At 39.0% G+C, this 25,809-nt stretch overlaps 2 protein-coding genes across 2 annotated transcripts; both read right to left on the bottom strand.

The window, feature by feature from the left end:
• Nucleotides 1–298: 298 nt before the first annotated feature.
• LOC109417368 (uncharacterized) lies at nt 299–1,341 on the bottom strand. The gene is made up of 2 exons (XM_019691468.3): nt 955–1,341; nt 299–899 (listed from the first exon to the last, which is right to left on the bottom strand). Exons 1-2 carry the CDS (start codon nt 1,301–1,303, stop codon nt 463–465), a joined length of 786 nt encoding a protein of 261 aa, XP_019547013.2. The 5' UTR covers nt 1,304–1,341; the 3' UTR covers nt 299–462.
• A 20,440-nt stretch (nt 1,342–21,781) lies between these two features.
• On the bottom strand, nt 21,782–22,740 carry LOC109398492 (uncharacterized). Its single transcript, XM_019670875.3, has one exon. The coding sequence runs from the start codon at nt 22,715–22,717 to the stop codon at nt 21,905–21,907; it is 813 nt and encodes a 270-aa protein (XP_019526420.2). The 5' UTR covers nt 22,718–22,740; the 3' UTR covers nt 21,782–21,904.
• Between the last annotated feature and the right edge of the window lie 3,069 nt (nt 22,741–25,809).

The following is a 25,809-nucleotide window of genomic DNA, read 5'->3' as shown; positions in this document are numbered from 1 at the left end:
TGGAGAAATGGAATTCCTGGAAATTATCTGCAGGAATCTGTGGAGAAATTTCCGAAGGGATTCCCGGAAGATTTTTTTGTAAGATTTTCTCAAACTCTCCCGAAAAAAAATAAGCGATTACAGAAAAGTTTTCTTAAAGATTCCTTGACCATATTTTTTAAATGCTTCCTTGGAATATTTTTTGAAAGCATTAGTGAAGGAATTCTTGTAGATTTCTGCAGATTTTTTCGGAATCTTTTCTAAAAATGAAAGAATATTTGAAGGACAACTTACTAAGGTTATTATGAAAACGCAACAATTCGTAGAACCTTAGAAATTTTTCATAGTTTATTGAGAGTAATAAACATGTTTTTTATCTGAAGAGTTGATTACTCAATGAGTTACTTGAGGTAACCTCGATGACACTACTGAATGCAAATATATTTTTATAAATCTTTTTTTTTCTTGTTTTTTATATAATTTCTAAGAGCAATACTGCAATGACTCATTGAACACCGTACCGGTCGGGCATCTTTGCAGCGTCACCACATAGCTTCCGTTGGCCAAATAGCACTGGTAGAAGCTCGACGGGTCATTGGAATTCACAAAGTTACCCTGTCCGGCACACTGGTAGACACAACTATTCGTATTCACGCTGAACGTAGATCTATCCGGACACTTAAAGATGTACGGCGTCGTTACACCATTGGCAACTACACAAAGTGCAAAATATTGCCGGGAGTTTCCGTAGTACACGAATCCACTGGTCGTCCCACAGGTGATGCGAACACACTGATCCACTTGGTCCGATCGGCACCACTTGGTCGTCAGATTGAAGTGGTACCCCGGAGGACACTGATATACGTCTGAGTTTTGCTGCAGGTTACGGCACACGTGGTACACGTTGCAATTTGATGGATCTGAAAATTTAAACGTCGTTACTCTACAATTTTAAATGTGGACCCCGAAACTCACCCGGAAGCACGCCAAGAGCCGGACACACGATCGCGTTCACTTGGGATCCGGTGGATCCACATCCTGCCGCGGGCGAACTGGAACAGCTGGTTTCCACGCTGCCCGGATTACAGTACGGATTGGATCCCGGGCAGGGTACTTCCGCGATGGCATTTCCTCCGAAGCAAAGCGACTGTGACGAACAACTGCTACAGACGGATGTCCGCCCGGTTCCGTCCGAGCAGCTTCCGGGTGTGAATGTTCGCAGCAGCGAGCTGCGGTTCAGCCTTACACCGGGAACATCTAGCTGGGCTTGGGTGATGCTTAGTAAGTTATAGAGGAATATTAGAAAGGGAAGACGACGATGCATCGTCGTGGCGCAAATGTTAGTAGGTGAGCTTTGTTCGTAGATTTTGTTCCGGGTTTTATACAAGTGATAAACAAGAGACGCAGAGATTTTCTTGGAAATGTAACAGCTCTACAGTGCTGAACTAATCCTGCATGTCAAGATAACATATGTAGGGAATAGTTTGGATTAAGGTTATTCCTTCTTTTCCTTTTCTTGGCATTACGTTGCAAACGGATGATAGCTCACGCATAGTGGTTTATTTGCGATGTGCCTGAGAAGTTCATGAAAGAATGCCAGTGTTGTATTTTAGTCATAAACAACAATTCTTGAGTTGATGTATTAAGTTTATTTATTCTGGGGATAGTTTTGAACAACTCCAGACTCTTATTGTTTTCTAAGAAACCAAGCGTTGCGTTAAACCGACATTTAGGTCACAGACAAAAATACTGACAATTATTACCTAGCTTAACTATTTTAGTAATACAGAAGACTTCTGTCGGTTTATCACATCTCTTATGTTTAGCAATTTAAACGAAGAGCCCCGTTTGACTTTCCCAACAACCATACAATCTTGAACAAATTACACTTCAGATTATTCCATCCATATACAGCCATTCCATAGAAAAATGATATAGTGCATCTCCGATTGTCGTGAAACTTGGTGGGCTTGTAGTTCTTCGGAAATAATTAGACCCGTTTTTTTATTTCGTCATTAGGGTGACCAATTTTCATATAGAGTGGTCCATAAAATTAAGGTTTTTCAAAACTAAAAATTTTCAAAATATCGTAACTTTCGAACCAGTTGACCGATTTTAAACTTTTTTTTTGTTTGAAAGCTATTGAATTGCAGTTTTCAGGAAAAATACGTTAAAGGGGCTAAAATGTAAAGAGTACTATAAAATATGCAAATATATTAGTTTTTACACGTTTTTATGGTCTCGGGACCAAAGAGGTACCCTGGTTTTATATTTTTATCAGAAAATTCAGGAAGGCGTTACATATCAAAAAAACAGAAATGTATGTTGTTTTGTTTTTAAGATATGATTTTTTGGCAATAGTTTCCCACTTCATGAGCGCTGAACAGGAAACCAACTTCACGGTGGCGAGGAGCGTGTCCACCTCGTAGGCCAGAGTATAGCAGAATTTGACCCGACGCCAACCTGTGTTCTCCAAAGTTCAGCCAACGAACTTCGCTCAGTCCTGGGATCTCAAGCTTCATACGGCATGCCTTATTGGCTAATTATGCCAGTTTACCCTGCTGGGCTAGGGTTAATACATTCCAAGTTCCAATTCTTGTCCGTTGTTTCGCGCTACTCGAGCAGGAGAAAATAGTTGAAGAATAACAAACTCAGGTATGGAAAACCGAATACCTACAACCTGAACGAGTTATTAAGAAGCCCTGCATAAGAGGTAAAATACCTAAAATAATAACTGGTGTGTATTCTGTGCATAACACGTGAATAACGACATCAGGTATGCCAATACCTAAATAATAATCGGCGATTTTGCCATACAAATAGTGATTTTTCCATACTGAATAATATCTCAAGTAATCCTCAACACCAAACCAATAACTCGTTGAGGAATTTTTTCAATACCTAGGGGCCATTCATAAACCACGTAGACTTTTTGGGGGGAGGGGGGGTCTGGCCAAAGTCTACGCTCCATACAAATTTCAAATTTTTTGTATGGACAAAAGTCTACGAGGGGGGAGGGGGGGTGGTCTCTGAGATGGCCAAATTTTGGTCTACGTGGTTTATGAACAGTACCCTATAGAATACCAAGATGTGTTATTTTCAACACCTGGGTAACCGACTAATATCTCATTTTGGTATGATACCTTATTTTAATATGCTGCAGTTATGCGTTCCTGCTCGAGTCCTTGCCGTTGAATCAGTTCGTAATCTTTCATTTTCGGTTTCTGTAACGGTTTTTTGGTTTCGGAGACAGTAGGTTGTTGGCCTAAGGTTCCTTATCCTATCCACCGTGGTGGGGCTGCCACCTTCAGAGATGCATTTGAACGTGTTCTGTTCATGTTCTGTTCAAAAGCTGTGCTCACGAGAGCCGTGTTCATGTTCAAACAAATCAGGTGCCTGATCGCAATGCTCTTCGTAGCTAGGAGCAACGGAGCAACCTGGGGCAACAGGGAGCAACAAGTAGCAACAAACTGCTACCGTAGGTGTCATTTAGATATTCTTTCTGCAACGGTTAAAAATTCTAGTACCAAAATGCAAAATTTGAAATTCGAAATGAAATAGTTGGTCGATCTAATGTATCCAAAAGTTGCCACGGCTTTTCCAATTACCATTCATGCGCGCAAGGCTCATCAAAAGTTTTTCTGTATGAAGCTTGGCTGCATTTTAGATTCTGAAACTTTTGCTTCGAGCGATGAGATTTTGCTAATGTGTTAAACTGAATGGAACAGATAATAAATTTGAGTCAAGATTTAAGTTCTATTAATTTAATAAATCAAATATTTGGAGGACATCCAGCGATGTGGTGCATATTGTTTGAGACCTGTGGGGGTAAGCTACGGAAGCATGATTGCGCAACGAAGAAATGTAAATTAATAAATGACACTTCTTACTATACCTGGCCGAATCCCGGCCAGATCTTGAAACAACTAATAGAACAATAACTGAGGGCTCGGAAACATTGCAATCTCTCTCTTGCCGATAAGAAACCCCTACCTCCAAATTCCTAATGCAGACAAAACGCATCTGACCTGTCAAACCTGAACACCGCTCCGTGATCAATCTAGTACTCTAGATTGTGTTCAAAGTTTTGAACATGCTCTTGAGAGCTAGAAGGGAACAATTTTGGCACGCTCACTGAACATGAGCGTTCAAAATGCATCTCTGCCTTAGGTATAGCTTCCGGTGGAGGAGCATTTCATACTCAGCCGCTGGATGCCAGAACAGACGCTGTTTGAGCCGCACCTCTTTGGTGAACAGACGCTCGGGTCGTACCTCCTCAATCTAGCTGAAGTCAGAAGGACAACAGTGCCCAGACTGCACTACCAGCTAAGCACACAATTCTTAGCTGGTGGTCTTTGTCATCGCTTGACCCGTGGAAGCATGAGGTAGGAACTGGTGAGGACCAGAGCTATGTTGGTCGCTCTCCTTTTCGACTCACCGTTTTGCTGCCTATCTAAATTAACGACTCATGCAAAATATTTCGTTTTACCAAATCAAATTTGATAGATTTAAGCATTTTATGTTAGTAAGTAAACTTGCATGCAACGTTTGGAGAGCGACTTGTATGGAAAATTATAACCAAACATAAATCGCTTAAAACTATCAAATTCGAGTTGGTAAAATGAAATATTTTGCATAAGTATTTCATTTAGATGTTGATTGACCAACTTACCCTTTGATTGCTTAAAAATATTTCCCTACCTAATGGTTTGCTGTCAAAAAAAAGTCCAAAATCGTAAATTAACCCTATGAATAGAGGTATAGTTCCAAATTGTGACGTGCTGGAGCAAATATGAGCCCGAATTCGGATTCAGCGGCTCGAAATCTGTCAGAAACACATGAGTTTGCTGTTGAGACAGACCAATAGTTAATTTTTGTTTCGCAGTGTAAGCACTTACACATTAGGCTGTGGCATATTTTTGAAAAGTGGTTGAAACTGTAAATTTCTGCACTACAGTTTCGGCCGATTGCTGCAAATTTGCCTCCAGCCTGTTTTGGATGACACGTGCTTGCCGCCCGGTTGCTGCGATGCGAAAGAGGGCGATGGTCGGCGGCGCGGTCTCTCCTGACCGACCGACTCGAGTCTTCGTGTCGCTGACGACCGACGACGTGCGCGTCGCGACGTCGCGAAGTCGCGATGTCTGATGGAGCGCGAATATTGTTGTCGCGGTTAGGTCGCGGTGTTCGATGATGCGCGGATGCTGACGGTTCGCATCTCTGCGCATAGGGTGCTAAACTGGTATGCCACAGAAACCTGAAATTCATAAGCACTTTTGAATACAAATGACACCATAAGGGTCTGTCCATAAACTACGTAGACTCTTAGGGGGGACGGGGGGGTCTGGCCAAAGTCTACGCGCCATGCAAATTTCGAAAATTTTGTGTGAACAAAAGTCAACTAGGGGGGGGAGGGGGGGGGGGTCTGAGATGGCCAAAAATGAGTCTACGTAGTTTAGGGGCTGTCCATAAACCACGTGGTCATTTTTTTGGGACTTTTCAACCCCCCCCCCCCGCGTGGTCATTAGTCCATACATTTTTTTTTATTTGTCCATACAAAATGGTCATTGGCCGAACACCCCCCCAATGACCACGTGGTTTATGGACAGCGCCTAAGAGAAACCTCTGAGTTTGAGTCAAACATTTTAAGATCTAACGCTGGCGCAATCGCCTCAAAGTTGAATTTTCGGGTGTCATAACTATGTCATTTTCAACCGATTTTCAATCTTTTTATATGAATTTATCACAAATTAATTTTCAAATAAACTTGTAGCACATTACAGTTTACCAAAGTCTTTTTACGAAAAAAAAACTTTGGTAATGAAAAGTAATCTCACCTATAACTGTCAAAACAAGCCTAAAAACTTGCTTGTTTCATGTAAATTTGGAGTTAAGGGCGATTTTTTGCAAGTTTTTACTCTAAACCAGATTCTTAGCATCATAAAGGATACGAAATACAGTGGAGATTTTTTCCAAAAAAAAAAAATCCTCGCATTTAGAACACGAAAATATTTTTTAAATTAGAACACCCAAACAATTTAATTTTAAGGCTTTCATATTTGAAGAAAATATTTTACTTCAAGCCTGAAATGAAGCATGTAAACAATTAAAATTTTGCCAAAATTCTTATTTTTCTTTTAAAATATATGTTTTTGAACGTTTTTTTATATTTATCCATTTTGAAACCATTTTTGAAAGGTACAGTTTATTCACAGCATTCTTAGGCCACAAAAATAGCTACAAAAGCACGCCAATAGATTTCAAATTAGTCAATCGGTTGAAAATTTATCGGGCCCCAAACTATTTTTTTATAAGAAGAAGAAAAAAATAAATTTAATCGTCAAAATTTATTCGAAATTTTATTTGTGAGAGATTAATAAAAAAACCCTAATTAATTTACCTAGCGGTGATGGCGCTTTTCTCGTGCCTTCGAAAACACATGTCAACACAACTCAAGTGACAAGTTGATGAATATCGCACTTTCATACGTTTAACAGCAATCCATTTCATGGCATCAGAGATCATATCGTTTATCTGGCTTTTGATTAATGAGCCTTAAACTCTTGAAAAACAGCCGCAATCTTTAATTTTGAGCCGCCATTTCGGATTTAAGTCCGGCAGCTTGCAAATTCTGGTCACCATTTTTGAACTCCAGACTTCTTCCCCATACCAGTCATCCATATTGAATGGTTTTAGAGCCCAAAACTCCAATAAACTGCCGCCATTTTGAATTTTGATACGCCATTTTGGATATTCTGGATACCAAATATACCCATATACATTTTTAGAGCCTTAACTCCTATTAAACAGCCGCCATCTTGAAGTTTATGCTGCCATCTTGAATTTTGAGACGCCATTTTGGATATTTTGGACGCCACCTAAGATTTTTAATCGTTTAATATTTTGAATTTTGAGCTGCCATATTGGATTTTAGACCGTCATCTTGGATATTCTGGATGACATTTTTGGAGTCCAGACTGCTTCCCCATATTAAACATACCCATATTGCATGGTTTCAGGTCCTTAAACTCCATTATACAGTCGCCATCTTGAATTTGGAGCCGTCACCTTGGATTTTAGACCCCCATCTTGGATATTCTGGTTACCATTTTTGGACTCCAGACATCTTCCTCACACCAAACATGCCTCGGGCTGAAAATCTCTTTAATAAAGACATCTATCTATCTATCTATCATACCAAATATACCCATATTGCATGGTTTTAGAGCTTAAAACTCTATTAAACTGCCGCCATCTTGAATATTAGGCTGCCATCTTGAATTTTGGTCCGATATCGTGGTACTTCCGATATTCAGTGTTCATTTTTGCATGAAATTCGTCAACCATACTTAAGATTACAAAAATCGTCGCAGTTTCATGTGTCGCATGATGCGGGTTGGCTCAGTTTTATACACGACAAGTTCCACCGGTGCTGGTCCGGATCACTGAAAAGGCCATAACTATGGAACGCTGCGACCAATCCGAATTATCTTTAATAGCAAACAATGCGGTAAAATTCCGGCAAATCCGATAAATCGGCTAATGTGAAGTGCCTTAAAAATGAGTGAACTATTTTTGCGCACAGACATACATACATACACATACTGAAACCATCTTAATTTGTCGAATGACATGACCCTCAGAGCCTTCTATCGAAAATTCGTTTTTTGAGTGAACATATTGCCTTTCTGTACACTTCGGTGTACGAGAAGCGCAAAAAATTGAGAAACAGTTGAAAATTGAAACAGTTATGGCACTTGACGTGAAAAAACCTTTTTTTTTACTCGTCAATTAAACTTTGAGGCGATTGCGCTACCCCTAAAGCTCAATATTTTTGGCTTAAACTCAGAGGTTCCTCTTTTAATGTAATTTGGATCCAAAAAAGCTTACGAATTCCAGATTTCAACAACTTTTGAAAAATAAGCCGCAACCTGTTTGTACAGTTATTAACTAAAGGGTGGTACGGTCAAATTTTGGTCATACATTTTTTTTATAACTTTAAACTGCGTACACCATAATAGCTGATTTTTGGACCAGTATTGGACATTGTATGCAGTTTATACCAAACAATTTTCATCAAAATCGGTTTAGTATTTGCGGAGATATTGTTGAATCCTGAGATCTGCAATTTTAAAGTTTTGTACAAAGAGGATTTAAAAATAGGAACACATTTTTACTGTTTTATTTATATAACCAGACAAAGTTAACCGATTTCAATAAAAAAATTTCTGTTCGTAAAGTATGTATGTCAAAATGTTGTGAAAAAATTTCAGTTTTATCTAGCCGTTACAAAGTTATATTTTTTAAAGTGGCACCTGATCAGTTTTTTCATATTCAAACTGCTACAACTTTGAGAGTATTCATACAAAATGGCTCAAAATTTAACTAAGAACATATTTATAATAGTATTATACTGTAAAATTTTCATAAGAATCGGAGCAGTATTGGTATTTTTATAATCAAAATTGTGCTTCACTGTCCTGAAATTGCCGAAAATTTACTATGGAGTGCTTTGTACAAAATTTTAAAAAGGCAGGTCGTTGGTTTTATCTATGTATCAACCAATACTTAATGGATTTTGATGAAAATTGTATGGTATAAGCCACATATAATGTACCATTACTGGTCCAAAAATAAGCTGTTTTGGTGTACGAAATCTAAAGTTATAAAAAAAATGGTGTGACCAAATTTTGACTGTGCCACCCTTTAAGAACTCCGCTGACAATGACCATTTTGCATGTGCATGTGGGTTCGATCTACTAGCATTAGCCTGGTACACGGTTTATATGGGAAAATATAAAAAGTAGAAAAACTTCAACCCCTGTATACTTTTTGAGTTTCATTTTGGTCCAAAAATGCAAAATTTCAGATCGATCAAAGAAACTTTGTTTTAGCGCCTGCCATTCTTTGTTTTTCATACGATTTGCTATGGGGAACATTAACTTCTACTAATCAAAATCGCTTGAGGTCACCCATTGATCCCTTAAAATAAGTCGTTGAATAATTTCTGTAGATAATTTAATGAGGAGTCAGACTTCCGAAGACCCTAAAGCGATGTGACATTCGTGGAAAAAGTTATTAAGCCTTACCCGATCGATAAAATGACGAGATTTTATTGTTTATTGTTATTCCTTACATAAACAGCGTTGGCATGTCTCTCGGTTTTCAGTCAATAACTTTTTCCACATGCCTTAGATTGCTTTGCGGTTTTCGGAGGGTTTGTTCCTCGTAAAATTTCCAACAGAAATCATTCATCGATGTAGTTTTAGGGGTTAAGGGGCAGCCTTTGGCGATTTTTCTTTGAACAAGTGATTTTTTCCATAGTATATGGTATAAAAATTTAGAACGGCTGGCGATAAAATATAGTTTCTCCGATCGAGCTGAAATTTTGCACAGTTGATATGGGGCTAAAATGGAACTCAAAAAGTGTACAGGAGTACAATGTATGTTTGTGTCCCACGCTAACTAGCATATCATCCATCGGGAAATACACTTTAACCCATTACTTGGTTACATGGGGTTTCAGGGAGATTTCGGTGGAACTTCAGGAAGTTTCAGAGTATTTTCGGCGGGATTCAGAGCTGTTAAGCAGACGTTTTAAAGGTTTCGGAGGGTCTCAGGTGCGTTACATGGAGTCCGGGTGGTTCGAGGGAGAATTAGGAGGCATTTCAGTAAGTTGCTGAGTGTTTTCGGGTGGTCACAGAGGCATTACGTTCGAGTTTTCTGTGGTTTAGGATGTCTTAGGTACGTTATATGGGGTCGCACAGGTTTTAAAAGGGATTTCAAGGGCATTTCAGCAAGCTTCAGGGGATTTTTGGTGGGTTTCAGAGTCATAATGGAGGCTTTTTTGGAGATTCGGAGTGTCTCAGGTGCGTTACATGGGGTCCGTGGGGATTTAAGGGAGATTTTGGTCTCAATTGCGTTACACAGGATCCGTACGGGTTCTAGGGGAATTTAGGAGGAGTTTCAGGAAATTTTGGAAGAGACACCTTAACAAAAACCTTTCGAGCCCCCTTGAAACGCCCAAGAAATGTTTTGACACGGTCATAAAACCTCCTTGATCCCACTGAAATGTCCTTTAAACCCTCGTAATCCATTTGAAATGCCTCAGAAACACCTTGGATTTAAGAGAATTTCTAAGACCCCTCCCTGATAACACCCTGCCTGAAAGGCTTCGAAATACCCCTGAAACCACAGTAATCCCTTGAAATCGTCATAATAAATTTAACATGTCACCTGAAACCCCTTGTATACCCCCGAAACTCTCGGAAATGCCAATGAAATTCCCTGAAACGCTCTTGAACACCCTTTTGAAGACTCCTGAAATCCTCACCTTCGACCCTGTTTTGCCTTGAAAGTTCCTTGAAATGTCCCTGAAACCCCGTTAATACTATTTAGTTTTCCCAGAAATTCCAGTAATCCCATTAAAACACCAACGGTACTCAGGGTTCAGAGATGTTTTAGTGGCGTTTTGGTGGCATTCGAGGGATTCCAGAATGTTTCAGGAGGTTTTAAGGGATGAGCATTAAAGCGCATTGGCTTCAGGGCGTTTTAAAAGGCACAAGGCGTTTCAGGGGGTTTCAGTGGTTCCAAGATGTTTCAGGTGGGCTTTTAGGGACGCTTCAAGGCGTTTTAGACTTACCTTACCGATCAGGCTAAGGCCGGGGTGGCCTCTGTTGTACATAGTAGCCGTCTCCATTCCACTGGGTCCATGGCTGTTTGTCTCTAGTTCCGCACTCTGCGTAGGGTCCGCAGATCGTCCTCCACTTGGTTGACCCACCTAGCTCGCTGCGCTCCACGTCTTCTTGTACCGGTCGGATGACTCTCGAGAACCATTTTAGTCGGGTTGCTATCCGACATCCTGATGACGTGACCCGGGATCAACCTGCGGGCCGCATAAAACATCGATGCACAAAAACAACAAAAAGAACAATTCTAAAGCATATTTGTTAAAAATCTGAACTGTTCAGAACTTGTGTAAGGGAAAAACTTTAAAGTTTATTGCTTTTCGTGCAGTTCAATTTAGATTAATAAGTTTGGTTGAAAAAAACGTTTGAGCTTCAAATTCAAATTCAAACAAACAATTTAGAAGTTGCCCCTAGAATTGCCTTGTAGCTACTTCAAGAACTTGTCAAGCAGCTTTTACAAGAATTTCTTTTGAATCGCTCCAAAAAGTTTTGCTGGATCTTCTCCTGAAATATCTTGTGGAGTTGTTCCAGAAGGTTTTCGAGAAATTTCTTGAAGTTTATTTTAGTTTTTGTAAAATTCTCTTGGAAGGCCTCCAAAAACTCCTCTTAGATTTGCCTTTGGAACTGCCCTGAAGTTACTTCAGGAATTCCTCATTAAGGGGGCGTCCATAAATGACGTAGCTATTTTTTAAGCGATTTTTAATACCCCCCTCCCCCCTCGTAGCATTTCGTCACAAATTCGGATACCCCCCCTATAAACGACGTAGCTTGTTAAACACCCCCCCCCCCCTCAACAAAATTTTCACGTCAAAAAGCAAAAAAAAAACTAAACCAAGTTCGAATTTCAATTTTAACTTGTATGTTTAAGGTGAAACATCAAGAAATCCCATTCCTGTTTTCCATACAAACTTTAGAGGCACAAATCTGACGAACGAAGCCGCACTTGTTTATCCCGGCTTTGCTCACTTACAAAAAGAGGCAGCTTTTTCAAATCGAGCGCATTTGTTTACAAATTTTCAAGATTGGTGCTCTTGAAAACGTGAGTAGGGGTCCAAGTCAGCCATTGTGGCAGCCATATTTGTATTCTCTGAAGTTTCTCCTTAACGAATATTATAAAAAAAAAAACAAAAGCAAGAAAACATGGTCGACCCCAGGTTCAGATCGCCGACATCAAGACTCAATAAACCACCCGATCCATCGTTCTGCTTGATGCCGAAGAACGGGACGTTGAAGCTCCCAATATAGTAGTTTAAATTAAATGCACCATGACATTTGAGGGATCCTGCAGGAGTTTCTTCTAAAATTCTTTTGACACTTGATTCCGGAATTCCTCAAGGAGCTTCCTTAGGGATTCCCATTTGTTAGAATTCCTCTCTTTTTAATTCCTTCAGCACTTCCTTCAGAGATCCCTCCAAGAATTCCTTCTGGAGTTTCTTTTTAGATTCCACCAAAAGTTCCTTCTGAGATTTCTCCGGGTGTTTTTTGAGTTTATTTTAGTTCATCCATTGTTTCCTTCAGGAGTTCTTTCAAAGTTTTCTTCTCCTCTCTTCCACCAGCAGTTTCTTCGGACATCTCTTCAGTAATTCTAACCTCAATTTCTTTGAGGATTCTATCAGAACTGCTTTCTGTGTTTCCTAAAGAAGCTTCTTTCAGGATTCCTCCAGGAGTTCCTTCTTGGTTTCCTTCAGGAATTCTCTCAGATACTCATTCCGAGACCTCTGCAAGATACCCCTCCGGCATTCTTCAAAATCCCTCCAGGAGTTGCTTCTGGGATTCCTCCAGGAGTTTTTTTTTGGATTCCTTCCTGGATTCTTCTGGGATTCCTCGAGAACTTTCTCCTAGGATTTATTCAGGTTTTTTTTTCCGAGACTCTTCCGGGAACTTTTTCCGGTATCCCTGCATTCACTCCTTCCAGGATTCATCCAGGATCTCTTAGAATTCCGCGAGGAATCTCTTTACGGATTCCTCCCATTTTTTTCCTCCCGTGTTGGGGAAATTTAACCATTATGTCCAATAAGCTGAACTTTTGTGGCATTCCTCTCATAGTTCCTTCAGGAATTCCTCCAGGATTTTCTTCTTAGACTTTACCAGGAGTTCTATCTGGATATCTTCCGGGATTCCACAAAAGTTGTTTTCGGGATTCCTTTAGAAATCACTTCCGGGATTCCATCAAAAATTTCTTCCGTGTTTATTACAGAAATTGAACCAGGAGTTCCTTCTAAGACTCTCTTCTGAGATTCTTCCAGGAGTTTATTCAAGATTTCTCCAAAAGTTACATCTGGAATTTCTCAAGGAACTCCTCACGGGATTTCTTTTTGAATTTCTCTATGATTTCTGTACAAGATTCCTCCAAGAGTTCCTTTTGAAATTCTTGTGGAATTTCCTTCAGGGGTTCCTTCTGAGGTTCCTCCAAATTCTTTTGAAATGTTTTCAGAAGTTTTTTTTTCTGGAATTCCCTGTGGGAATTCCTGTGGTAATGTTATCCTTTTTCTGTTCGGGAAACCTATAGAGAACACCATGAGAAATTCCTTAGCTGCTAGAGGAGTTTTTCAAGAAATTTTTGGAAGAATTCTTCGAGGAAGTCCTGTAGAAACTATATAAGGAACTCCTCAAATAATGCCAACACTTTTTTTCTTTGCAACCTTAGCGGTGTGCAGTGCCCTATAGCAAGCAGCAAACTATTGAAACTTTTCTGTATACACAATACATTGTTCTTTACGCAGGATTTCAAAACCATTTTCTCAGATACAGTTGTTGCATCCGATAGCTGCATGTCTTATGATAGGAAGCTAGCATTTATGTCCACTATTTGTTATTTATATTAATGAGAAAGAAAAAAAAAACCATGCAATATATTTTTCTTTGATTTACTGGATAATGATACTTAATGCAAGTAAAAATTAAATTAATTACGAAATACTTTTTTCAATAGGCTTAGTAGAAAGCTACGTAGCATATCATAAACCCCTATCCCCCCATCGTCACACTTCGTCACAAAATCACAAACACCCCCCTCCTCCCTAAAAAGCTACGTCATTTATGGACGACCCCTAATCGTATCCAAGAATTTCTCTTAGAAAAGCTTCCGGATTTTTCCGAAAATTTTCCAGGAGTTTCTTGAAGATTTTATTAAATCTTTCCATAAGTCTCTTCTAAAGTTGATCAAATACTTCATCATTAAATTTCTTCAAAAATTAGATTTTTAACAATTGTTTCCGGAAGTTTCTTCAACATTTTCTTCTAAAGTTGCTGCATAAGTTGCTTAAAATTTATTGTTTGAATTTTCCTCAGGCGTTCTAGGCATCTTTTGTGTCTTGATGCAGTTGGTCCTGGAATCTTGTTTGTAGTTACTCCTGAAAATTCTCTTTTTGTTGCTCGAGGAATTTATTCAAAAGTTGTTTAAGAAATTACTGTTAGAGTGGCACCAAAACATTTTTCTAGGAGATGCTCCTATAATTTCCATGCAGTATCGCCATAACTTTCTCATTGAGTTTCTTCAGGTTTATTTTCTCCAGGATGATTTGAGTTTCTCCATATATTTCGCTTAGAGTTGCTTAAATTTTTTCTCCAATAATGTTTCCTGGAGTTTCTCCAAAAATGTATCCAAAAGTTTCTTCAAAAGGGCACAGGAGACGCTTTATGAATCTTGCCTGAGATTTTTTTTCTTCAAGATCGTTCAGGAGTTTCGCTTGAACACTGCAAATTGGATTTGTAAGTTTTGTTTCGAAAAATGTGTGAGTCTATAGGGGCCCCTATAGCCGAGGCGGTAAACGCACGGGTATTCAGCATGACCATGCTGAGGGTGACGGGTTCGATTCCCGGTCGGTCCAGGATCTTTTCATAAAGGAAATTTCCTTGACTTCCTTGGGCATAGAGTATCTTCGTGCCTGCCACACGATATACACATGCAAAATGGTCATTGGCAGAGGAAGCTCTCAGTTAAAAACTGTGGAAGTGCTCATTGAACACTAAGCTGAGAAGCAGGCTTTGTCCCAGTGAGGACGTTACGCCAAGAAGAAGAAGAAGAAGAAGAAGTGAGTCTTATAATAGAAATTTAAACAAACAGTGGAAATTAAACAATATTGGCAACCAAGTTGAGATTTGTTGAGAATTTTGTCAAAAACTTCGTGCTTTGTGTTTTTATGTTCTTCTTATGTTTGCTCAGCGTTGCATTGACTACGCCTAAAATCTGTAACTAATTTTCAAATGAATCAGGATTACATTTTTAACAAACTTTCATTAGATTCGTTCCACTTATAAATAACTATAAGCTGGCTTCGTGACTTAGCTGAAATGCCGATATATTTCGGAGTTGCGATTTCGAATCTTACCAGAACGGATTGTTCTTTTTGTTTATTTATCATTCAATTTGTGTTCAACACTGTGAAAATTGATCAGCATATTTTTTTATATCTTAATAAATTTATCGAGTTATTTCAAATAAAGCCTGTATCCGCAATAATCGGGACACAGAAGTACAGCTGTAGCTCTGTAATGAATCGGTAAAATTGGCCAAATAATTGACTGAGAACTCTTCGGTGCATGTTTATTATGTGTGCCAAATTTTATATAAATCGATGCATTACTTTTAATTGTGGATGAAAAACAAACAGACATGGTTTTAAGCATTTTGTACAATTATGACCAATTTTAATTCGCATAATAGTTGGTTCTTTTGTGTTACAGTTCTTAGTTCTGTGATAATAATTATGAAATCTCGTCAGCAGTTATGATACTTATAAAGACACTTTCTTGCAAAATTTCATCAACTTTGATCAATTGGTTTGCAAAACACTGGTGTTGATAGGGGTGAATCTTAGTGAAAATTTCTCGTGTTTTTCATGTGAAATATTTGCCTATTCATAACTTTTGAATTTCTCTGCCAATTTCCATGAAATTTTCATAGAAGGTAGTTGATTATGTGTATATTATGCCTGCAAAATTTGATGATTATTGGTATAGTACTTCCAAAAGTACAATCGAAACAATAAAGGTTGCTGACTAATTGCTGTCTGAGGGGCTAAATCACGTTCAGTCCCAATACATGTTTCGACTATAAAATTGTTAATACCGCATCGATTTTTTTTGAAATTTTGCCTATGTTACAAATGTAGATTGAGAGATTTGTGTTCAAAATTTCAGCTATTTCGTTTGCCAAATTCAAAAGTTACAGCGCTGACTAGCAAAACTAGGGGCTGTACAAAATGCCGCACATTCTACTCTTTCATTGCTACAACAAAAAGTACTGCACCGACTCAACTGAAATTTTGTAGGTGAAATGAACACATATGAAAATGTTATTTGGCCAAATTTGAGCAATTTTAATGTATCTATTGCAGAGTTTCAGCTGTATTTCTGTGTCCCGATTATTGCGGATACAGGCCTTAATCGTTCAAAAATTTCGATTCGTCTTAAAGTACTCCGCGGGCCGCAGGATGAGCACCACTGTTTTAGAGCATTTCAAATAACAATTACAGAACGTTTTAGAGAGGGTTCAGAAATGTTTCAGAGGATTTCAGCGGATTTCAGGACGTATAAGGTGAGCTCTAATGGGTGAATACGATATGTATCAGATGTTTCAGAGGATTTCAGCGGATTTCAGGATATATTATAAGGTGAGCTTTAATGGGGGAACACGTGGCGTGGACCGCGTAAAAAAAAAACGCGTAAACGGCGACATCTAGATCCTCGTCGGCGACTTCAACTTAAGCGAAGGTCGGTTCATATTGAAAGCCAGAGAATCGGTGAGAACATTCAACAGCTGCAACCCAAGTAACCAAAAGTTCAGATAAAAGCCCAAGTTACCAAAAGTTCCGCTTCCCATGACAAAATGCACTTTCAAGTTCCGCGAAGTTCAGATAAATTTCCAACTGGAACTTTCTGGCTGCTTAAGAGGCTATCGATGAGCCTTGCGGGAACTTCGGTCACAAGTTCCGGCAAGGCTCATTGTTGGCCTCTTAAGCAGCCAGAAAGTTCCATTCGGAACTTTATCTGAACTTCGCGGAACTTTAAAGCTGCTTAAGATGCTACTCGGAACTTTGTCTGAACTTTTAAGTTCATAGAAGTTCAGTTCAGTAGCATTGCGTTTTAATAAAGATTAAATTTATTTCTTTCACAGAAAACAACTGTTTAAGCATACACGAATGAAAGACAAATATGAATTTATCAAATCAATGCATACTAGACTTGAGCAAAAAAAAATGCCGCCCATCGGATTCGAACCGATAGTCGCTGCGTGGGAACCCTACGCTCTACCACAGTACTACAGCTGCAATTGAGTCGACATCAGGTAAAGTCTGACTTGAATCAATTTTCTGTCGGCAGCTAGTTTTGCACATTTGTACAGCAGTGAAGTTAGCTTGACTTTGTCAAGTGTCTTCAGCAGCGCAGCGGTAAGTCGGCAGGTTATCACGCAGGAGAATCCAGTTCAAATCTACATAGCAGCGAAATGTAAAATATAATTATCAGAAGCAATTTCCAGACGTGAATCACAAACCCACCAGAAGGGTTGTGATTCTGAAAAACACATTTTTGTTTCTTCATGAATTTTGTCTAAGTTCTGTCAGAAGCTGTTAAGAAGGCTATCCACCGTGCTTATGTGAACTTTCAAGTTCCAAAATTACTTAAAAATGAAGCTGCTTAGAAGGCTAATGAGCAACCTCAAACAAGCTGCTAAGCTTATAAAGTATCCTTTTATCTGAACTTTTGGTTACTTGTGCAAAACTAGCTGCTGACAGAAAATTGATTCAAGACAGACTTTACCTGATGACGACTCAATTGCAGCCGTAGTACTGTGGTAGAGCGTAGGGTTCCCACGCAGCGGCTATCGGTTCGAATCCGATGGGCGGCATTTTTTTTTGCTCAAGTCTAGTATGCATTGATTTGATAAATTCATATGTGTCTTTCATTCGTGTATGCTTAAACAGTTGTTTTCTGTGAAATAAATAAATTTAATCTTCATTAAAACGCAATGCTACTGAACTGAACTTCTATGAACTTAAAAGTTCAGACAAAGTTCCGAGTAGCATCTTAAGCAGCTTTAAAGTTCCGCGAAGTTCAGATAAAGTTCCGAATGGAACTTTCTGACTGCTTAAGAGGCTAACAATGAGCCTTGCCGGAACTTGTGACCGAAGTTCCCGCAAGGCTCATCGATAGCCTCTTAAGCAGCCAGAAAGTTCCAGTTGGAAATTTATCTGAACTTCGCGGAACTTGAAAGTGCATTTTGTCATGGGAAGCGGAACTTTTGGTTACTTGGGAAGTCACTAACAACAGATACCTGCGGTATAATTCGGGCATGGTGGCTTCAGAGCTAGTTCGTCAGCGATGAACTCTATCGTCGATGTCATCAAAAGCTGAATGCGACAGAAATTCAGGGCCATGGAGGATATAGATCGGTCACACTCCACGTAGAGGCGGGAAAGAAATCAGCAAACAACCGTTTGGCTAGAATGCCGAAGGATGTGACAGTAGAGGCAAACGCAGAGGTTCATGGCAGCGCAGCATCAACAAGGAAATAGAAGAAGTTGCCAGGAATTTGACCTGGTTACACATCAAGGCGATGGCGGGAAATAGTCCTGGAGACCTCTACACCATCATGAGCGTTCAACACCAGGAGTAAGTAAGCTTTTCTGACGGTTTTATTTCACTACAACGCTAGTAGGGACGAATATGCACTTCATTGTACTGTTTGAGGACTGCATGGGTACGTTTTACACGATGATCAAACTTGTGCTGCCAAAAAGTTCTTTAGTTGTTAATTACATGGCAACCACCATATTAACCTTCTAATACCCAATTTTTTGTTTTTGATTTAAATATTATTTTTCGTCATCTAAAATCGATTTAAACATGTTTTGGAAGATGATTCTTTTTAATTCTCGATTTTGTAAATTTCGGTTTCTGATTTTTCTAATTTTTGTTTTTTGAACATACCCAAACTTTTATATATATATATATATATTTTTTTTTTTACTTTAAAGAGATTTTACCCTCTAGGGGCATTCTTCTCTAAGCTAACTTTATTTCTTCTTAAGTACATGGTCACATTTTGCAAATAACTTTTTATTTTCTTCCATAATTTGATCGAGCTTTCGGCAGTGATAGACAGTCCATTCCTCCGTTCCCTTCGTCGGCATTGTATCTCCATCGGTCTGTTCAACTGCGCAGTCCATTTCGATTATATCAGACTCTTGTGTTTCTATAGCATCACGTTTCCTTTTTGTTTCTCTCGCTGGTTCTGCTTTGTCGTCAGCCTTGTCGTTGGTTGGTTGGTGTGGTAGATCGTTTTGCCGCTGCAATGATCCAAACGGTCCAGTATCAGTGGTGTAACTTGGCTTCTTCGTTTTCACTGCGTCGGAACACTTCATGTTTGGATGCGAACGTTGTGAGCAGCTTCGGCAAGTGGTTGGTTGATTTCGGTAAGACACCGAACTCATTTGATTCTGAATTTGGATATATGAAGGAACATGCTTTTCCAGTTCGATATGAACTACACGAACTCCGTTGGGTGTTCCAGGGAAGTATTTCTTCCACAGTTCACGTACAACAGATTTCACACGTCCGTATTGCTTCATATGCTCTGCAATGACAGCATTTGGCATACCGGGTGGCAAATCGTGAATTCTCACATTAGTAGAAGTGTCTTCAATAAAGACTGGAATGAGAAACTTTTTGGTGTCTACTTGTATTGAGTGCTTCAGGTTGTGCGAAGCAGCCGATGTCTCTGCTGCGTCCATACTACCAAACTCGGTGAGAGCATGCTTTCGGATGCTATGTAGCTGTAGATTCTTCACTTTTGTGATGTCGAGTTTAATTTTGTCCACAAGAAAACTGTGCACTTGTGCCGCATTGAGCCGGGTAGGTAGCACGCTGAAATCAACGACCAGCGTATTCTTGCGTGCGGTATCCATTGTTGGACCCACACAATAGCACAACACGAGAGGTACGACACAGCCAGAAGAGACTACTGCATCGAACAAGAGCTAGCTGACGACTGAACTTTTATATTTTTACTAAAAGCCTATTCTGGATACGGATTTCTTGAGATGAAAACATTTTGAGATTTTGTGATTATTGTTGAAATATTTTTATTTTTTTTTCATTGAAAATTTTATTTTCTGTGTAATTTTAAGGAAACTCATTTCAAAGTGTATTCGACTCCCTTAAACTATTTAACTATAATAGAATGATTTGAGAATAATTTAAAATGTGTTAATTGTAGCAATTCAATACAAAATAAACAATGACTTTTGAAAGGTGACCCTAACATTAATTTTTTAACGGTTTTCAAAAAATATAAATAAGCTTTAGAAGGCACAAACACTATTTTGAGATATACAGAACAGTCCTAAATATCAGTCAAAAATATAATAACATTGATTGTCCATGAAACAAAAATTTCAAAAATGCTCAAACTATACCCCGTCTAAAGGCGGGGTTGGGTATTAGAGGGTTAAACGACTAGATTTTATTAGAAGATTCAATTCATGCTTTCTAATTGAAAATTAAACATTTTTACTTCAAGAAGGATTAGCCTAGTGGTTAAGGTTTCGCCAATCCGGAGACGGCGGGTTCGATTCCCGTACCGGTCGGGACTCCCTGGACATAGTGGTATTATTGTACTTGCCACACAATATTCAAATTCATGCAATGGCAGGAAAAGAAAGCCCTTCAATTAAAAACTATGGAAGAAAACTAAGCTATAACGAGGCAGGCCAAGTGCCAGTGCGTAGAACCATAACAAAGAAGAAGAAGAACATAAAAAAAGTAGAGCGTGACGGGAGAACATCAAAAACAATGACGAGTTTTGAATTAGTATCATGAACTTTGCAACTTTCTTGAAGCAATTACCAACAACGTATTAAGTACTACATATTTGAAGACTATAACTATTACGCTTCGTTTATGAGCGAAACTAACCAAAATCGTCATCATGAGCACAAAAATATCGCTCAATTTTTCTTTCATAACTACCGTAAAACGGGGTATCTTTGATAATGCGGGTAACTTTGATAGTGCGGCAGGCATTGTATAGTTTATCTTATAACTATGATTTCTTCAACCAGTTAGGAAAAAGGCAAACGTAAATCAATTCTATACATATGAAAGTTCATCTTAGACATATTTTCATTAAAACCTAGTTTATATACAGCTTTTTGGACAAAAAATAAAAATTGTTGATATTTTTGTCATTTATCAACCCCTTCAAACAATCTGCTTTCGGACTTCGTTACAACTACTTTTTCAATGATTGGACTCTTATTCTCGATAGATTCATCATAGACGATTCCAAATCTGGCCTTGAATCTCTTAACGAAGTGTGTTTTTACGAAATGGAAGCAATTTTGTAAATTGGGACGTAAATCTCCATACATTGATAAACGCCTAAAAGTATGCAATGCCCTTGTAATTTCATGCAGATAAATATGTGTTGTTCAAAATTTGTTAATAAAACGTTAAAAAACTACCCAAAAAAGAAAACTCACCATGAATGGTATGTAATCATATGTTGATGTACCGTTAAGCATATATTTTTACAAAGATAATGATTTTGACAGCTAAATTCATTGTGTTTTGCACTCAGTACTCCGCAAACTCATTTTTATATGCAGAATTTAGTAAAAAATCAATGTTTTGATATAAAAATTCTTTCTGATGTATTCCACAAGCCTTCTCTCATCATGTTCATACTCCTAAGATTTCAATCTGTGATTATTTTTTGAAATTTTATGTGTTTTTAGGGGATTATCAAAGTTACCCCAAAATGAAAATCTGATTCTCGCTCATATGAAAAACTAAAAGTTACCCAAAATATTGCAGATTATCGAATATTTCAATTGTAATTGATAACTGATACCCCAGTACTTGTTTTAAAAATATAAAACCCGGGAAAATACAGTTACTTGTAAAAATATTAAGAAAATTCGCTGAAAAACTATCAAAGTTACCCCATTTTACGGTATCATAAAATCCACGTATTCTATCTAATGTATCAATGGTATTGGACTTTCTGTTGGGCACATAAAGCAGAGCCGACAAGTTGGGTTATTCATCAATAGTTTTTATTCTAGTGATTGCTCCTTAAATTGCGGATTGTAAACCAAGAGAAATATAAAATATTTAGTAATTTTCATCATTTTTCTTGACGACTTTTTATTGAATTCATTTTATACAAATGATCATTTACAAAGCTTATTTCTAAATACTGCGATTCGACTGGATCGTTACTTCGCAACACACTCCTACTCTTCTACAGCAGGTTGGGCAGTAGTTGTTTTCGGAGTGGTACAGACTCGTAGATCTTTGTCGTAGGTCTTTCCAGTGGAGCAGCTCTGGACCATGTAAATCAGCTGAGCTCCAGAGTAATAGCACTGGAAATACTTATTTGGATCCATGTGCGCATAGTTACCCGTTCCTGGGCACTTGAACACGCAATTGCTTCCATCAAAGCTGTAGTTATCGGGACACTTGAGCACTTGAATGTTCGTTGCAACACTGTTCTCGAACGTACAAAAGGCGTAGTACTTCTTGCTAGTGCCATAGGCGACGAATATCTTGGTCTCGTCACATTTTACCGTTACGCAATCCGCCGCCAGGACCTTTTGCTTGCAGAGAGTGGTTTCCGCATTGTACACGTAATTTGGTGGACATTCGTAGACGGAAGACTCGTCATCAATGGCTTCGCAGTAGTGGTAGATCTGGCAAACTTTGGGATCCGGGAAGAAGCCAACTCCGGTACAGGTTACTCCAGAAGGCGTACATCCTCCGACACTGTCGTACGATGCTGAACATGCTCCGTTCATGCAGTACGGTGTAGCTGGAGCCGACGCGGTGCAGTTCTTTTTGCTACTGGTTGCTCCCATGCATACCAGTACGTTGTTGCAATCTGCGCACACGGTGTAAACGCTGTATCCATCACAGGTTGGTTCCGCTGCTGCGGCAAATGGCGAAAACGATAGAGCCGATGAACTTTTCACCAACGTGCCAGGTACTTCGACCGCGGCCGTTGAGAGCTGGACCAGTGCACAGACAAGTAGTACCACTTTGTAAGCCATTTTCGCAGTTTACTGAATGTTCGAGGAAACCGTTGGCTGTTTTTATATGGTTTGTCCATGGTGGTGTGCCAAAATACAAAAGCTGCAAGGTCAAGTACAATAAAAATGGGATGATTGCCAGAGCTTGTGATTCGGTTGATAACAGAGATTTTTTTTTGGCAAATAATGCACATTATTCAAGGACACTTCATTGCCACCGGTGACGATATTTTTTTGCAAATAAGATAGCAGATAAACGCACCAATTAGACTCCTGTGGTGTGCTGTAAAAGTTGCGTAATTAAATTGGATTAAACAGTGAATTTACGCGGTAGGGTAATCGTTCCCTTGGTTGTGGTAGTACCTAATGTTGCGGTACTGGCAATGTAGCAATGTTTCGACTGAAATGTTACCAAAAGGCGTTTTTAAAAAATGTATTATGCCTAAATTATGAGATTGCACCATTTGTCTGCTTCAGATTTGCCCAAAAACCTGTTCAAAATATATTTTCCACAGAATGTTTGCTGCTGTGTTCCTATTGTTACGGTAGTGTTCCTATCCTCCAAAATCCCGTATGAACCCAATGGGATACCGCAATATTGGGAAATAAAATTATTTTTTTCCTTAAGGCCGGACCAAACCTTATTTTCTTCTTTTGTCACTTTGCTCGTTGACTCGTCACGGGGGCGGATGATAAATAATAAATGTGTTTGATGAAAAATTACCCAAACAAATAGACAAAATCGTCAAACTCATCGGATTTGTTAAGATATTTTCTTGACGACTCTAATTTCACTTTAAAATTTTTAAATTTCTTAAATAATTTATTTGTAAACCCCCTCAAAATGTTTAATACGGTTCCGCCTCCCAGCATGTACTTAAAACAAAACAATTCAGGCGGGTGTACAGTTCTGCCACCGTTCCAAATTATTATTATTATTAATATTTATTAAAGACACTTTACCACTTATGTGGCATTCGTGTCTGGAGACCGTTCCAAATGTTTAGGCGATAATGTCCATGTCGTCCGCAAAGCATACAAATTGCCCGGATTTGTGAAAATCATTCCCCGGCTTGCCGCATCACACCTTCCTGAGCGATGTTTAAAAGTAGGCATTAGAGTCCGTCACCTTGTCGCAGTACCTGGCGAGATTCGAATGAACTGAATGGTTTACCCGAAACCCCTACGCAGTGTTGCACACTGTCCATCGTTGCTTTAATCAGTCTAGTCAGCTCTCCAGGAAAACCATTTTCGTCCATAATTATTCTTAGCTCTGTGCGGTTCATACGGTGAAGATCTGGTCGGTTGTCGACCGGCTGTCGATGAAGCTTGCTTGATAGTTTCCCACAAACTCATTGGTTAGTTCACTTTCCCTGATCCTGATTATGAACCGGCAGACGGCCAAGCTTGCTGGACCCATCTTGATGTATCAAGCTGCGACATCATCTTTACCAGCTGCTTTGTAGGTTTTGAGTTACTGAATAGCATCCCTAACTCTCCTTGGCGTAGCAGTTGGATTAGTTCATCCTCTACCGCACTGATGTAGTCGTTTCTTCCACTGCCGTGTGTTCTTCTGTGCCTTCATTCTCCACGCCACTCAGGGACAGCCTATTTCTTGCAGCATATTGTCATAATTTAAATTCGGCAGTGCTGCATTACTTTACATTGCAGTACTTTAGTGGTGCGGATGATTAAAGTTATGTGTACAATTTAAGTTCTGGGCTGCAGAACAGTGCGTCGATAAGGAGAGCGTCCAACACAGCTCTGGTACTCACAAGTTCCTACCTCATGCTTCCACGGGTCAAGCGATGACAAAGACCGCCAGCTAAGAGTTGTGTGCTTAGCTGGTAGTGCAGCCTGGGCACTGTTGTCCTTCTGACTTCAGCTAGATTGAGGAGGTACGACCCGAGCGTCTGTTCACCAAGGAGGTGCGGCTCAAACAGCGTCTGTTCTGGCATCCAGCGGCTGAGTAAGAAAAGCTGCACCATGCCCAGCAAGATCCAAGGTGGTAGCCCCATCAGCGTGATCGTCCCAGTGTTGCACATTGGGCAAAATCAAGCCCAAAGGTGGAAAAAATTATTAACTTTCTTAATACAAGACACTATGTGACCATCAATGGCTTATTCGAAAGCAAATTTTCTCATAAATTAGTTGGTGGATGATTCATGTACGGACAACTTCTCTGAAGCGAGTTATAGAGCCCGTTTTACCCCAGTTCCCCCTCAAATTTGTGAATTTCTGTTATTTTACGGAACTTGTTATGATTTTAATGATTATTTCGCTGGGATACCATCACCCCACTCCCATTGAGAAACGTTACATACAAAAAGTTATTAAAATGTTGGAATTTTAGGGTGTTGTGGGGTCAATTAGGCAATAGTATATTTTCAAGGTAGAAATTCATTTTTTATTTGTATTTATGATTTTTCACGTGACAATAACTAAATAAATGATCGAACACACATGGTTTATTCCTAGAGAAACCATTTTTGGCGAGTTTGAGCTCAAATTATTGGTTATATTTAAGTTTTCCCGCATACAAATATGAGTAGTTCCCATCCTTATACCACCGATTCCAAACATTTCCAAACGATGAGCCATTGCTTATATACTCCAAAAATATCCTAAATGTTGTTTGCGCATAGCCCCATAGACGGGAGGTGACGGCAGCATATAGTTTTAGAGCTTAGTTTACCCAAACTCCCCTATAAACTTATTTTTTATTGTTTTTAAATTAAAACAACTTTAACTTGAAACTTCTATGCATGATATGAGTTAATATTGATGAAGAGCTAACCAGTAATTTTACTGCATCCTATTAAATTTTGAAATTTAGGGTACAATGGGGTTAAATGAAAAAAAAAAAAGAAAAAACAATCAAAAAGCTTGAATGACCATATAAGTTGACAAAAACCTTGTTTGAAAGATAATATCCATACGAGTTCATTAATGACTGATTGTGGCACAGGTAGAACACATATAGCCGAAGCGCTAAACGCGCGAGTTTTCAGCAAAACCATGCTGAGAGTGTTTGGTTCGATTTTTTGTCGGTCCGGGGTTTGGCATTATTGAAATTCCCTTGACATAATGTTAACCCTTATGTGGCCGACAGG

Source organism: Aedes albopictus, chromosome 3, assembly GCF_035046485.1.
Source record: "Aedes albopictus strain Foshan chromosome 3, AalbF5, whole genome shotgun sequence".
NCBI classification, from domain to species: Eukaryota; Metazoa; Arthropoda; class Insecta; order Diptera; family Culicidae; genus Aedes; species Aedes albopictus.
This window is presented reverse-complemented; position numbering and strand designations above follow the sequence as displayed.